This window comes from Meleagris gallopavo, chromosome 3 (genome assembly GCF_905368555.1).
Source record: "Meleagris gallopavo chromosome 3, MGAL_WU_HG_1.1, whole genome shotgun sequence".
Classification (NCBI taxonomy): domain Eukaryota; kingdom Metazoa; phylum Chordata; class Aves; order Galliformes; family Phasianidae; genus Meleagris; species Meleagris gallopavo.
In genome coordinates, this window is record NC_139406.1 from 30,697,601 (window position 1) to 30,710,903 (window position 13,303).

Consider the following 13,303-nt stretch of genomic DNA (forward strand, 5'->3'; position numbering starts at 1 on the left):
AACTAAAAGTGTAGTATATTTTAATAAAGTATATATTTTAAAAAGAGATTTGTGCATAAGTAAGATAAACACATGTTCTCTTTCTTTGCATATTTGAGTAGAAGAGCACCGTAAAATCCATAGTAGTCCATTAGTAACAGCGTTATAGCCTAATTTGAAAATCATGGGGTGTTCAACCCAAAATCACTTATTGGTGGTTCTGAAAGGTGTGTATAAAAACTTGAGGTCGCGATTTCTAAAGTTGCAGCATTCCTACATTTCTTTACAATATGTTCAGTCTTTATTTCACAGTCACTTAGGCTCACATGTGTTTTATCTCATCTGGTTGACAAGTGGTTTTTGCAAGATTCCATCAGCAAAGGTGCAGAAATGGAACAGAGGGAGGATAGAGAAGTGATATTTATATTAACGAGCAAATTAGGAAACATATGGTAGAACATGACATACGGTATAATCCCAAGTGAAGGTCCAGGAAGAATATTTTAATTCTAGGTTTGTCTGAATATGAACTAAATAAAAAATAAAAATAGAAGACAGAGAAAGACTATAGAAAAGTCTCAAAAAAAACCCCACTAAAACCTCCAAAAGACCAACAAACCAACAACATTCAAGTCCAACACAGCTGATGAGGAGGATGCAAATGGTAAGAAATGGAATGACAAGGTTAATTAAAGAGAAATTGAAATGTCCTGAGATCTACTGCCTAATATTGGAAAAGCACCTTCCTTGAGATAGACTGAAGTACACCAACAAAGACAACAGACTTAAGAAATGCAGGAGATTTTGTAAGAACAAGGAATTAAGCATGCATGTGTGTGACTAAGGACCGAAGTAATAAGCATTATAAATTGAGTTCTCTAACAGTATTTTCAATTTTATGTCAAGATAGTAGTTAATGAATTTATCTGATATATCTAAAGAGTACTTCCATCAAGAGAAATGTTGTATACAAAAATCTTTGTTAGAATAAAAAAAATGTATTTCTATAGTAAGTTTACCAACTCTCACCATGGAGCTACAGTTTATTGTCTATCAACACAGTAAGCTGAAAGAATTGAACAAATGCAGCCTAAGCTCAGGAAATCTATTTTCAATGCAATGCCTTCGTCAGATGATACATCACACTTACATTAGGAACGTATATGCACTTCCAGAAATTCATAGCATAATGACAGTGAATTTCCTTTTGTATACTAGTTCACCCATTTATTTCCTTCCCCTCTAACTCTGGGACTGCACACATTATGCCATCTATATCACCAGCAAAGGATAGTTTTAGAATGTAAATTAAAGATGTGTATAGCTTTGGCAAACATGTTTAACAAAGGAAAAAGTTTATGCAGGAACACACTGCATTTATAACAAAATTATAGAATTGAAGTAATTTAAGTTGGAAAGAAGCATGGGAGGATGTTCAAAGACGGGCCAACTTTAAAGTTATATAAGGACAATCAGGTCCTTTTTACAGATGAGTTTTTAATTTCTGCAGGGATAGGAAAAATCTCAACTTTTCTGTCAATCTCTTTGAGGGCTTAATCAAGCTCAGAATGAATTTCATCTTCCTTGTGACTTCTCAGCATTTCCCTTGCTGTAACTTGGGTTCATCACTTGGGTTCATGTTTTTGTTGCACACCTCCAAGAGACTGATTCCATATATTTGATAACCTTCTTTTGGCAGCCTATGGCAAAAACATGACTGACTCCCCCTGCTCCAGCCTTCTGATTCCTCTCATACATCACATGCTATCATCTGTGAATAATTAGCCAGATTTATCTTGCTGATTAATCAACACTAAGTCTTTAAATATAAGTACAAGATTTAGACAGACTCATCTGTCAATTTTTCTTACTGACTGATACTATAACTCATCTCTTAGAGACATATTTTACAACAATCTTTCTGAAACACAGATTAAATAGAATCTTGCAGCTAATCTTTTCTTTTAGGACGCAGTCTACTCTAAAGAACTCATACACTTGGTCCTATGCAGTCTGCTGTTCCAAACCAAACGGGCCAAAATCCTAGTTTAATTCATTATACAGTAAACAAGATAAACTAAACAGTTTAACTCACAAGGCTCTCTACAAAGCTTTACAGGAATACTTTTCGAAGTCAATAACTCAGTGTTCTTTTCCCTTAAGCTAGCACCTCATATATGTGGCTGAATTTATATATTCTTATTAACAAGCACTCAGAGAGATATATCCAAAAACATGACAAAATCTTTTAGAAGAGCATGCCACTATATTTACAATCCAAACAATTTCACCTATAGTAAGGGTATAGGTGCATTAAAAAAAGCCTAAGCTATTCAAGATGAATTTACAATGTCAAAGATACTCTGTTCCTCACCAAGAGGAGATACTGGTCCCACACAAGCAATATGAATAAGCAGGTAATATTATCTTCAGCTATAAGAAAACTCATTTGTTTCAGTAAGCTTTTACTTCCAGAGCCTTGCCATCTCTGAAAGAAACGCTAGCTTGCTTTAGCTTTAATACTGCAACATTCAAATAAAAGGGAAGTGTGGTTGTTTGCAACAGCAAGGACTGCCCACAAAACTGGATTAAAATCTTAAATATGCTATGAGGGAATTAGTGGAAGATACTCTTCTTATTTCATAGCCACTGCCTGAAAAACATGCATTTTTCCACAGCTGGATCCTCTGAGGTTAAGAACATTAAATAAAACAAGTGCCTTTCACAGTTGTATTCCCCTCTCTCCCCTTCCCCTCTTTTTCATTCATACTTTCATTTTTCATTTCACAGTGAAGTGTGAACACTGCTGTCACAACTAAGGTATCAAAAATTTCAATAAAATGCTGTTACAGGCAGGGGGGAGAGAAGAGAGAGAAAGAAAAGTTTTATGTGAAAAAAATGAAATGTAAAGCTCCTTAAAATACTATTACTCAGTTACATTTCTTTATGGTTTTTATTGGAACTCTCAAATATTGGGATTTTAAAAGTTCAACAAGTGTTAAAAATATGAATTATTGAAACATTTCAATCTACACAACAGGAGCAAACACATTTTAGTCATTTTAATTTTCTTAATAGATGGTAAAGGGTTTTCAAACCACCTGTGAAGGATCTTACACATGAACTACTGGGAGTGCTACGCACTCAGCTGATATTCCTTACATCAGCTACTTTTTTAATAGATGTCAATTCTGAGAAACAAATCTTGCTCTGGGGATGGACAACGCTATGTCAAGACAAATACCAGTATCTGCTACAACATCAAGCATGTTAGATGATATGATTCTAAAATTTAATCAGCTTATCACTCTAGTTAAATACAACTTACATTTGAAAGCTACTAATTTTCTAATCTGGTCTTAAACAGTGTCACATACTTTAATAGGGCTACTTAACTTCTACTGTAACTTTTGCCCTCAAATCATAGAATCGTTATGGTTTGATAAGAACATTATGATCCATCTAGCCCAACTGTGAACCCATCCCCACCATGCCCACTAACCATGCCCCTCAGTGTTACATCCACACATTTCTTGAACATCTTCAGGGACAGTGACTCCACCACCTCCCTGGGCAACCCGTGCCACTGCCTCACCGCTCCTTCTGAGAAGAAATTGTTCCTAATATCAAATCTGAACCTCTCCTCGTACAACTTGAGGCCATTACCTCTCATCTGAACACTGCTACCTGATCAAAGAGGCACTGCAGCGTACATACTGAGTTCATGTCGTGGAAATACAAATCAGTAACAATTTGTTCTTCTATACCAAATTTGGTGCACGTGTGTGTATATTTCAAAATTCGGAAGCTGCAAATGTACTCTTATGAAGAAAGACTTCAACAATGATCACCTTCAGGTATAACAGTAGGTTAAAAAAAGTAAAAAATTTTAACTGAAAATAATTCTCTGCACAACTCCATCAGACTTCCTTTAGAACAAGCTATGATTTAAATATAATATATTGAAACATTTTTCTCAAAGGTAAGCTTCTCCAATTCACAACTCTGCCTATCAGGATAGTAGATGGTCAGGATGATCTGATGCCAGGCAGCCTGTTGGTATAAACAAACAGCTTTGAAAAAGCCACACAATAAAGCAGCTTTTTAGCAGACATGACTTTAGAAATAATAATTTCCTATATCAAAGGCAAGTCACAACCCTTCATATTCACATGTAAGGAATTCTGAAGATAGGAAATGTAATCTAGAAAAGCAAAAATAAATTTTACATGCAGCTTAAAATGAGACGTTTATTAAGTCAATTTCAGCAGTGCTTCAATGAAGAAAATTAAGATATCTCAACAAAAGCAAAATACCTTCAGGGCAAGACGAGAAAGCCAACTGTAAGTGAAAAACAGCTACCAAGAGTCCCTAATAAATACTATGTTTTATCTTACCACTATTCTTGAAACAAAACAGTAGTAGCAATGTGTGTATATATGGAGGGATGGGTTAAATATATCATGAAATAAGGGAACACAGTCAGAAGATAGACTCAGCAGATCTGGTGCTGCTGAGGCATAGAAATAATAAAAGTCGTTTAACACTCAAAGCAACGTATTAGAGGCAAGACTTCAGTGCAGACTCCAGCTGTGTCCTAGGATTAATTTTTCAAAGGCAGTATTAGTCAGTTAAGACAAACAGCAGCACAGCAAGCAAGAGGAGAAAGAACAGGGAAGGTTTCTTCACAAAGGTTGAATTACCCTGGACTAAACAGAAGTCTTGAAGCCCTCTTCAGCACCGTCTTCAATGACAGGCTTTGCATGTAGCTGTGGTTTGAGATAGCTTGGCTTAGATAAGCAAACCTATTCACTCTATGTGAATAAAGCTCTATTTAATATACATTAATTTGAGTTTACAGCATTTCCTTTTTGTCCATTATACATATGCAATAGCTCTAATCTTTTCTGCAGATTCTAATCTGAGAGAGAAAAACTGCTTCTTTTGACAATATCTGAGCCTCAAATTTACTTCAATGCGATAGAACCGTAAATCACAAGGGTAGCAGTCTAGTTACACCAATATGAAACAAAATAGGAGTCTGCCCTGGTTTTCAGAAGTTACTTATGAGCATTGTTTGTTCTAATTTTTACTTTTATTTATTTTTTTCAGTCACAGTCTGTAGATTATAGCTCAAATTTTACTTAGGAGGTAGAATACTCACTCAAAGAACATTTTAAAAACAATCACTGTATTCTTCAGAGAAAGAATATGATAAATAACAGGATATTCTTTGCCCTCATCTCCAGCATGGTTATTTGATTATATAACGGGAAACAGTTCTAGGTGGTGACATGTTGATACAGCACAATGTATTGAGAAATGTGAAAGAAATAACTAAAGATAATATTAATAATTTATACATTTTAGGTCTCTGAACTGTTCCCCATAATTTTTCTAAATTGTGTACTTGTTTCTATAAACAATAGAGAACGTGACAGATTCCCTTAAATTATTAAACGTATTCAAGAAGAAAATTGATCAGGAAAATACTTTTCCTTCGTACTATCAGGAGGAGAAAAGACTTATTGGGAGACTGGAGCACTGTTATCTTCTATAAATCCAATATCCCCCAAGATTCCAGACATGATTTAATAGATTAAGTACACAACAAATCTCATCAGACAAGTTCTACCAATACATTTGTCCCAGTAAGGAAATAGATGAGTTTGAAGGCAACTCTGTCTTGGGATAGATGTTTCCCTGATAAAAAAAATCCTAAGAAATTATCCAGAGTCTGAACTGAAACAAGCAGAAACTATCTCCCATTTCCCAAGTCCCCAAAATGCCCACAGTAGCTACAGATTAAGATTAAGGAGCCATACGATTTTAACAAAGATTCAAGGTCCAGCTCAGGTAACAATAAAGGGTTTTAATATCAGCATCTTGCAGTTGCTTGCTAGTAACTTCCACAGTTCTTTCAGATTTTTCTACCCATCAAAGACATTCATCATTTACACTTTTGCTTGAGACTGCAGACTAAGCAGCAAAAAAAAAAAAAAAAAAAGTCCTCTAAAGTCAGTATAAAAGCAGGGCTATGAGAATCTAATTTTGGCCCTCATCTACAAGAACAGATTTGCAATTTCAGTGTTTTTCCAAAGCAAGTCTTGACTATGTCAGTTCAAGTCTACTAAAGATCAGTCTGACAAAAATAGGCGTTAGCTTTAAAAGTTTTATCAGCACACTGCAAGCTTTTTAAGTTAATAACTATCCTGAAGCATGGCAGAAGAGTAGGACAAATGTTTGTCCATACATAATACCAAAGACAGGCAAATTAAATGCTTTTCTTACAGAGCAGATATGGAATCTGGTCTACCAGCTATTTCATTGAAGCATTCAGAGAAAAATATTTGTCTACACATAAAATTAATTTTACCTTACATCTTTCAACAAAAGAAGCAAGGCAAATAATGACAAGTGTAAGAATATAAATAATAAGTGGAATGTGGACTAATACAAACTGTTGAAAACCTCAGTGTAGATTTAAACATTCTTTTATTTGTGTGGTACTGTAATGTTTTACCTCAGTTGTTGAAGTACTAACGACCATTTTACTACACAAACATCTAACAGTTAATGTAATAAAGGACCATTAATTCTATACGCAATATTCTCCATCCTAAACATACTTTTAATTTAAATTAACCACATTTATGTAAGTATTTTTCAATTACATGCACAAAATCCAATACTACAAACATACCAAAGAAACAAGGACTACTTTGGGAATCATTCACAGAAAATTAGGTTTACCTGAGGTATAACCACAATCTCTACAGTGAGTGATGTAACTCAGATACAGCAGAATAAGTCAGTGCCCAGAAAATAAATAAGCTATTTTCACACTTAGAACATCTTATTTTCTCTGTCTGAAACACCATAGAAACCAGGCCTTCCCACTCAACCCTCAGTAGGCATTGGAAAGGTAAAGCAGAAAGGAGAAAAACTGCAGGAGAAGATAAAAGCAAGAATGAAGAAGTCTGGACATAATCTACCAGTACAGTAGACAGGGTAGCAACTTGTTTTTCTGTCATGGTTTCTACATTCACCATCTCCTCATATGGTCTACTTCACATTAATTTTATTTGGTTAACTACTTCTGCAAGGGAATAAATTGTCTGTAAACGTTAAAACACAAGAAAGACACAACTTCATATCTGTGGTTACTCAACACCTTGAGGCAACACATATTATTTCAGCTGTTACAGACACTACTAGCACAATGGTTCATCTGACTTGCAGAAAGAAAAATAGAAAAATGCTTTTGATGACCCAGTGACAAACTCCAAATATGCATACAGCACGTTAAATTTTCATTCCCCCCACCCTCCTCCATAGAAACTTCAATGCTATAATGTACTAACAAAAACTGTTTTCTTCATTGTTTGAAGACAACTTTATGTCCAGGGTTTAAAGCTACAGCTATGTAGCTGAATGCTATCAAAGAGATAAGCAATTCCTACCAATCTGCTTCTCAAAATATATCATGTATATAGGTTACAAGGAAGGGATCATCAGAAGCTATTTTTCTTTTGTAATAATATAAATGAACTTACATTTTAATACACAGTATTCTCCCCAGATTAAAGTTTCAAAGTAGCTCTATTTTCTGTTTAAAATTTGACTGATCAATGACCTGGTACCTTTATTATTTCTGAAGTTAGTATTATACTAATATGAAGTTACTTATTGAGAAATACCTCTGTAAGTAAGAGGAAAGCCACATAATAAATATATATACAAAGAAATAATCAGTGCAGAAAGACAAGAGCTTCAGATCCTGGAAGCAAACATAGCAGTGGTTAGACAGTTGGTCCTTAAGGAATAGAACAAAGCACCTGAAGGCAAAAAGCAGAGACTGCCCTCAGAGTGGCAATCTACAGTTCCTCAGAGTAAGAAAAAGATAGATGACCACTAGTATCATTACGTTTCCATGTTTAATCTAAGGCAGTAATTCTTTCAACTCAGCTGGAGCTGATAATGTAGAAAACAAATGAACTCTTAAGAGTCCAATGAAAATTCCCCAAGAGAAAAGAAAGTTTATAAATAGGTGGGAAAGGGTTGCAAAACTTCCTGGGTGATGGGATATTACAGATACAAAAAGGCTTACCATCTCTGTCTTTACTGAGAATTTTTGTTTAGGAATGAAGGATTGGTTTTTAAACTTGTCATTTTGAATCACAGCATTTTTTGTATCACATTTGCACTTTTAACAATTTGTCAAAAATAAATCTTACACAAACAAAACACTGTTTGAACTCAATATTATAACTTATGATCACTGTTTTATACAAAAGCTGTTTTGTTTTTCAAGAAAAACAAGCAATGAATTGTTTGCAGAAGCCCTTACCTCCTCTGTGGACTATGGTTCTGAGAGAACTCTGAATCGCTGTCTTTGGATGTTGGAGAGCCCTTATATGTATAAAAAACATCTTCTGTCTCAGTAATATAAGAAATCTCATTTGTAAGGTTATCGACAGATGAATGTCGCACCTTACGAATTTCATGACGTAGTCTAGGACTCCGCCTTAAAAAAGGGAACATGAAGACAAGTTAGTAGGTTGTAATCATTTGTGGAACATTCTGCAGTAGAATAGAAATCATCCTCAATCTATGCCCTGAAGTCGCCTTGTCAGGTTTACAGGTCTCACTTTAAACAACAGATGAAACAGTTTAAATAATGAGTTTTATAAAATTTGGTAAGGCACGAGGTGATTATATACGTCCACATATATAGCAGTAAACTGACTGTCCATCCAATCCCTTAGTGCTACCTGTACTTGTTAAAGTTATATTAATAGACTTAAAAAATGACTTGGACTGAAGGAGACCTTAAAGACCATTTATTTCCAGCACACTGCCATAGTCGGAGACACTTCCCATTAGATCAGGTTGCCCAAAGCCCCCTCTATACTGGCCTTGAATGATCCATGGATGGGGCATCCACAACATGTTGTCTCTTGGCAACCCGTTCCAGATCATCACCAGAACTGAGTAAAGAATTTCCCTTTAATATCTAATTTAAATCAACTTTCTGTTAGCTTAAAGTCATTATCCCTTGTCCTATCACTACAATCTTTGAGAAAGCATCTCTCTTTAGCTTTCTTATAGGCCCCTTTAGATACTGGGAGGTCACAGGATAATTCAGTATGGAAGGCACCTATGAAAGTCATCTAGTACAATGTCCTACTCAAAGCAGTGTCAACTGAGGTCAGATGAGGCTGTTCACAGCTTTATCCAGTGAGATCTCAAAAAATGTAAAGGACATAGACTCTATAAATCCTCTAAGCAAACTACTGCTCAGCTGTCTTTGTGGAAAAGTTGATTTTTCCTTAATTCCAATTTGAGCCTCTGTTGCTTTGTACTCCCACCTTGCAGCAATGTGAAGAACCTGACCACAACCTCCAGCTAACCTCCTCTTAAGTATTGTCAGGCTGTTAATAGGCAACTGGAAAACCTCTTCTCCAGGCTAAAGAATTGCAGTTGTTTCAGTCTCTCCTCACAGCAGGACACATTCCATGATAGACCCTTGCAGTACTCACCACATTTTACTGCTCTCCAAGTAGAGTAAAATTTATTAGCATTTACCCCTCAAAGACCAGCAGTTATTCATCCCATGTTACTATCCACCTATCCAGAACATGATATCATATTTTGGATATAATGTTAATACAGACTAGTTTAAAAAGCCTTGCTAAAGTTAAGGTAAATTACACTCACTCTTTCCTTGTCATTACATATACTCTCAAAATAACAGCATATATGTAGACACTACATATCTAGTCTGCTAGAAGACATGCAAGGTAGAAAAGGTAGAAGGCTGGAAGGTAAGGATAAGGATGAAACTTATTTTACCAATTAGGGGTAACAGGAGGTGATCGAGAAGGAAGGCTTTTGGTCTCTAGATGCTCAACAGATAAAGATCTCCTCATAGATGGGTTCCAAACCATCCCACCTATGACTTTTCTGCAGTACTGGCTGTTTACAGACCTGAAAAGCATTGAAAGTGAAAATCTATGTTAATTGTATTGCATAATTAGGATAAATAAAATATACTTTTTAAAGTACATTACATAATTCACATTTTAAAGAATCACCTGTGCTTATCCCCTCATTATAAAACAGGGATTTGCTGTCCCTCACTTGTTGCAACAAAACTGTTTAGTTCATCCCTACTTCAACTCTAATCAAAAACCTGGGTAAAAATAACTTTTTTTCTGAGAGTTATTTTTAACTTCATTGTGTTCAAGCAGATAGAAAGGAAAACAGGAAATTTGGCATGTTTTGCTGGCACCAAGCCAAGTGCCTGACAAAACATAATTCAATAGAGCACAAGATTCTAGACGTTTTCTGTTAAAACTTATGAATTGGTAACAACTCACTACGGCTTAACTGAGCACACAACCACTTTATCTATGTGATGACTCAGCAGATAAGAACTTGTCCTACTTCCAGCTGGGATGGAATTGTTTTCTTCAGAGCATCTGGTATGATGCTATGTTTTGGTTCTAGGAGAAAAACGATGTTAATAACACTCCGATATTTATAGCTGATGCTGAGCCTTGTTGTACAGAGCCAAAGTCATTCTCAGGGCCCAAGGAGCTGGAAGGGAACAGGATTAGGACAGCTTACTTGAACTGGCCATAAGGATATTTCATACCATATGACATTATGCAGAAGGAGTTTTGAAGAGGGTGAAAGTTTATCTTGCTCTCTTCTGCTTGCTAGGGGATAACTGAGAATCACTCAGCAAGTGGTGAGGAATTACTTGTGCATTACTTGTTATATACATTCACATATAACTATCATATTTAACTATTACATAGTCATAACTATTATCCTTTTCCTTATCTCTGTCTTACTAAATAACTATTTCAACTCATGAATTCTACTTTTTTTTTTTTCTTTTTTTAATTTATTTTTATTCTCTCCTTCATTCCACTGGGAAATGGGAGGAGAGTAAGGGAACAACAGCGTGGTGCTAAGCCAACTGTCAGATTAAACCACAACAGTCATTTTGCAATGCTGAATTCATACACCACATCAGTTTATCCGCTGTTTTATAATAATTTTATTATTATATAAGCCAAGGCCACACACTATAGCAAATTAAAAACCTTAATCCAACTCCTGAAGATGACAAACAATGTAGCAGAGAAAATAAAGCAAAGAATATGCTACACAACATTGTTCCACGAAAAGACTCTCAAAAAGCTCCATAAATAGTGAAAAAAACTAGCATAGTGACTAGCAATTACCAATACCTGACAAGTCCCACAGTGGACACCAAAATTGGAATAATACTAAACCGGTACCTTTTGAAACTTATTCCTTAAATTTATATGGACTATGCAACGCCTGTATGTGCATTGTGTATATAAATGCAGGATCTTTTCATCCACTTGCAGTTTTGAAAGAGAGAAATGTCTCCAGACATTGCATTCTGACAAGTGTTAAGAAAGTCACTTCCTCAATACAAGATTGTATTGATCCATAAAAGATCTAATCCTCAAAATACACATCTCTAAACACTTAGAAAAGTTCTTTATTGTTCATTCAGCTACTTGTTTTTATTCATTTCAGCTATGATCTAGTACTATGCAAAATTATGGAGATTCCACTTGGAAAATGTAACATTTTACAGTGTTCTTGTGCCTGGACAATTCTTTGTGCCTTTACTGGCATCATTTATAGGCAATGCTAGTCCCTTAGGTATAAATTTCTGCAGTACTGAAAGAGACATCAAAATATGAAGAGCCAATTGCCAAAATTTGGGAAATTATTGGAAGTATGATAACACAGAATTACAGAATGAGTAAGAAGGGACCTACAAGGATCTAGCCCAACTCCTGACATCATTCAGAAATTGAATCTGGGTCCAAGTAGGAAAAAGATAAATTAAATTAGAAACAATTCAACAGTTAAGGGGAAACACTGCAAAAGTAAAGGAAAGAGAAAGTAAACAAGAAAATATTCTCACAAAAACCATCAGAAAAAGCAGTTTACTGGTAAGTCTATGGAGACTACAGATAATCAAAGGACTAAAGAACTCCCTGAAGTCTCGCATTTTGAGAGGATAATGACATAAGACTTACAGCCCAGATGGTGCATATGGAAAGGGTACATCCCAACTTCATGTAGCAAAATAACAAGCTCTGAACTACATATTAGATACCACTGTGAAACTACCAGCTCAATGACAGCAGAAGCCAACAAAGCAAATAAAAGATGAGAAGTGTCACGACAGTGGAATCTTGAATGGTTGGATGGGGAGTTTTTTTCATCCCCATGTAACTAATTGAGATCTTTATGCACTTCAGAAATTGCCCTAACGTATTAAACAGTGTTTATATAACAATAAGGAGTAAACAGTTCAAAACAAATCTCTTCAGCAAATTCTCTTATTGGATCATTAACCACATAACATTTTAACTTTGTATCGTTGTTATACCTTATGCTGAAAAAGCAAGTTAAGATGATAACAGTAAAACAGACTCAAATAACTTTTTATGAGCATTATGTTATAATGACATCATTGTGCAAAAAAAAGGAAAACAAAGTTAGGCAATTTGTCCAACGGTTCACTAAGACTGACACAATCACAAGCAGAACTGAGCCCCGCAACTTCAAATTCAGTTGTCACTGACAAATCCTCCTTTTGGCATTTACAATGGGAAACATGCTTTCACGCAATACTTACTTTGCTGGATTTCTAGAACCTAGGGTCCAATAATGTGACAATATTTTTTTTTCATGAGGTAGTGACTTCTTTGCCTGAAAAAACGTGTGATGCTCTACACAAGACTTCCACAGATTTTTGCATGCTCTGTAATTTAACATGTTGAAGGCAACAATATGCTCTCTGGATTCATTCTGTAACAGTAAGAAAATGTATGTTTCAACATATACAAGCTGATCAAACAGAGCAAACGAAGTTATAAAGCTACCATATAAATAATAATGAAATTACTTTCAGCCTAAATAAGCAAATCAAATTCAGGAAAATAAAAATTCATCACATAGTAGATTTTGATCTGGAGATGGATGAAATGGCATGCTGAGTATATGAAATTCAAATGCCAAAACAAAGCTTTTAAAAGTGTAAGCAATATTAACAATTATTAAAAAACTAACCAGTTTCTAATCATTACAGTGCTAATTTAATGCAATGTTTAAGTCTATAGTGTCAAATATATTTTATATACAAGTATAATGCGAAACAGCTAAACAGATTTTTGGATTTCCTATCAGATTGTGATCTTCCCATGACAAATCAAACTCTTTAACGTTGTATTAAGGTTGTAATGTAGAAGGGAAGAATTTA

The 13,303-nt window shown here is 35.1% G+C and overlaps 1 protein-coding gene across 4 annotated transcripts in view; it reads right to left on the reverse strand.

Moving 5' to 3' along the window:
- The window catches only part of PTPN3 (protein tyrosine phosphatase non-receptor type 3), a 160,609-nt gene that overhangs the window by 39,552 nt on the left and 107,754 nt on the right, over positions 1-13,303 (reverse strand). For all 4 annotated transcript variants that reach the window (XM_010708587.4, XM_010708588.4, XM_085220542.1 and 1 more), the window contains exons 12-14: positions 12,680-12,852; positions 9,835-9,969; positions 8,330-8,506 (exon numbers count right to left, since the gene is read on the reverse strand). In XM_010708587.4, the coding sequence (XP_010706889.3) occupies positions 8,330-8,506; positions 9,835-9,969; positions 12,680-12,852 (485 nt within the window). The remainder of the gene's footprint in view (positions 1-8,329; positions 8,507-9,834; positions 9,970-12,679; positions 12,853-13,303) is intronic.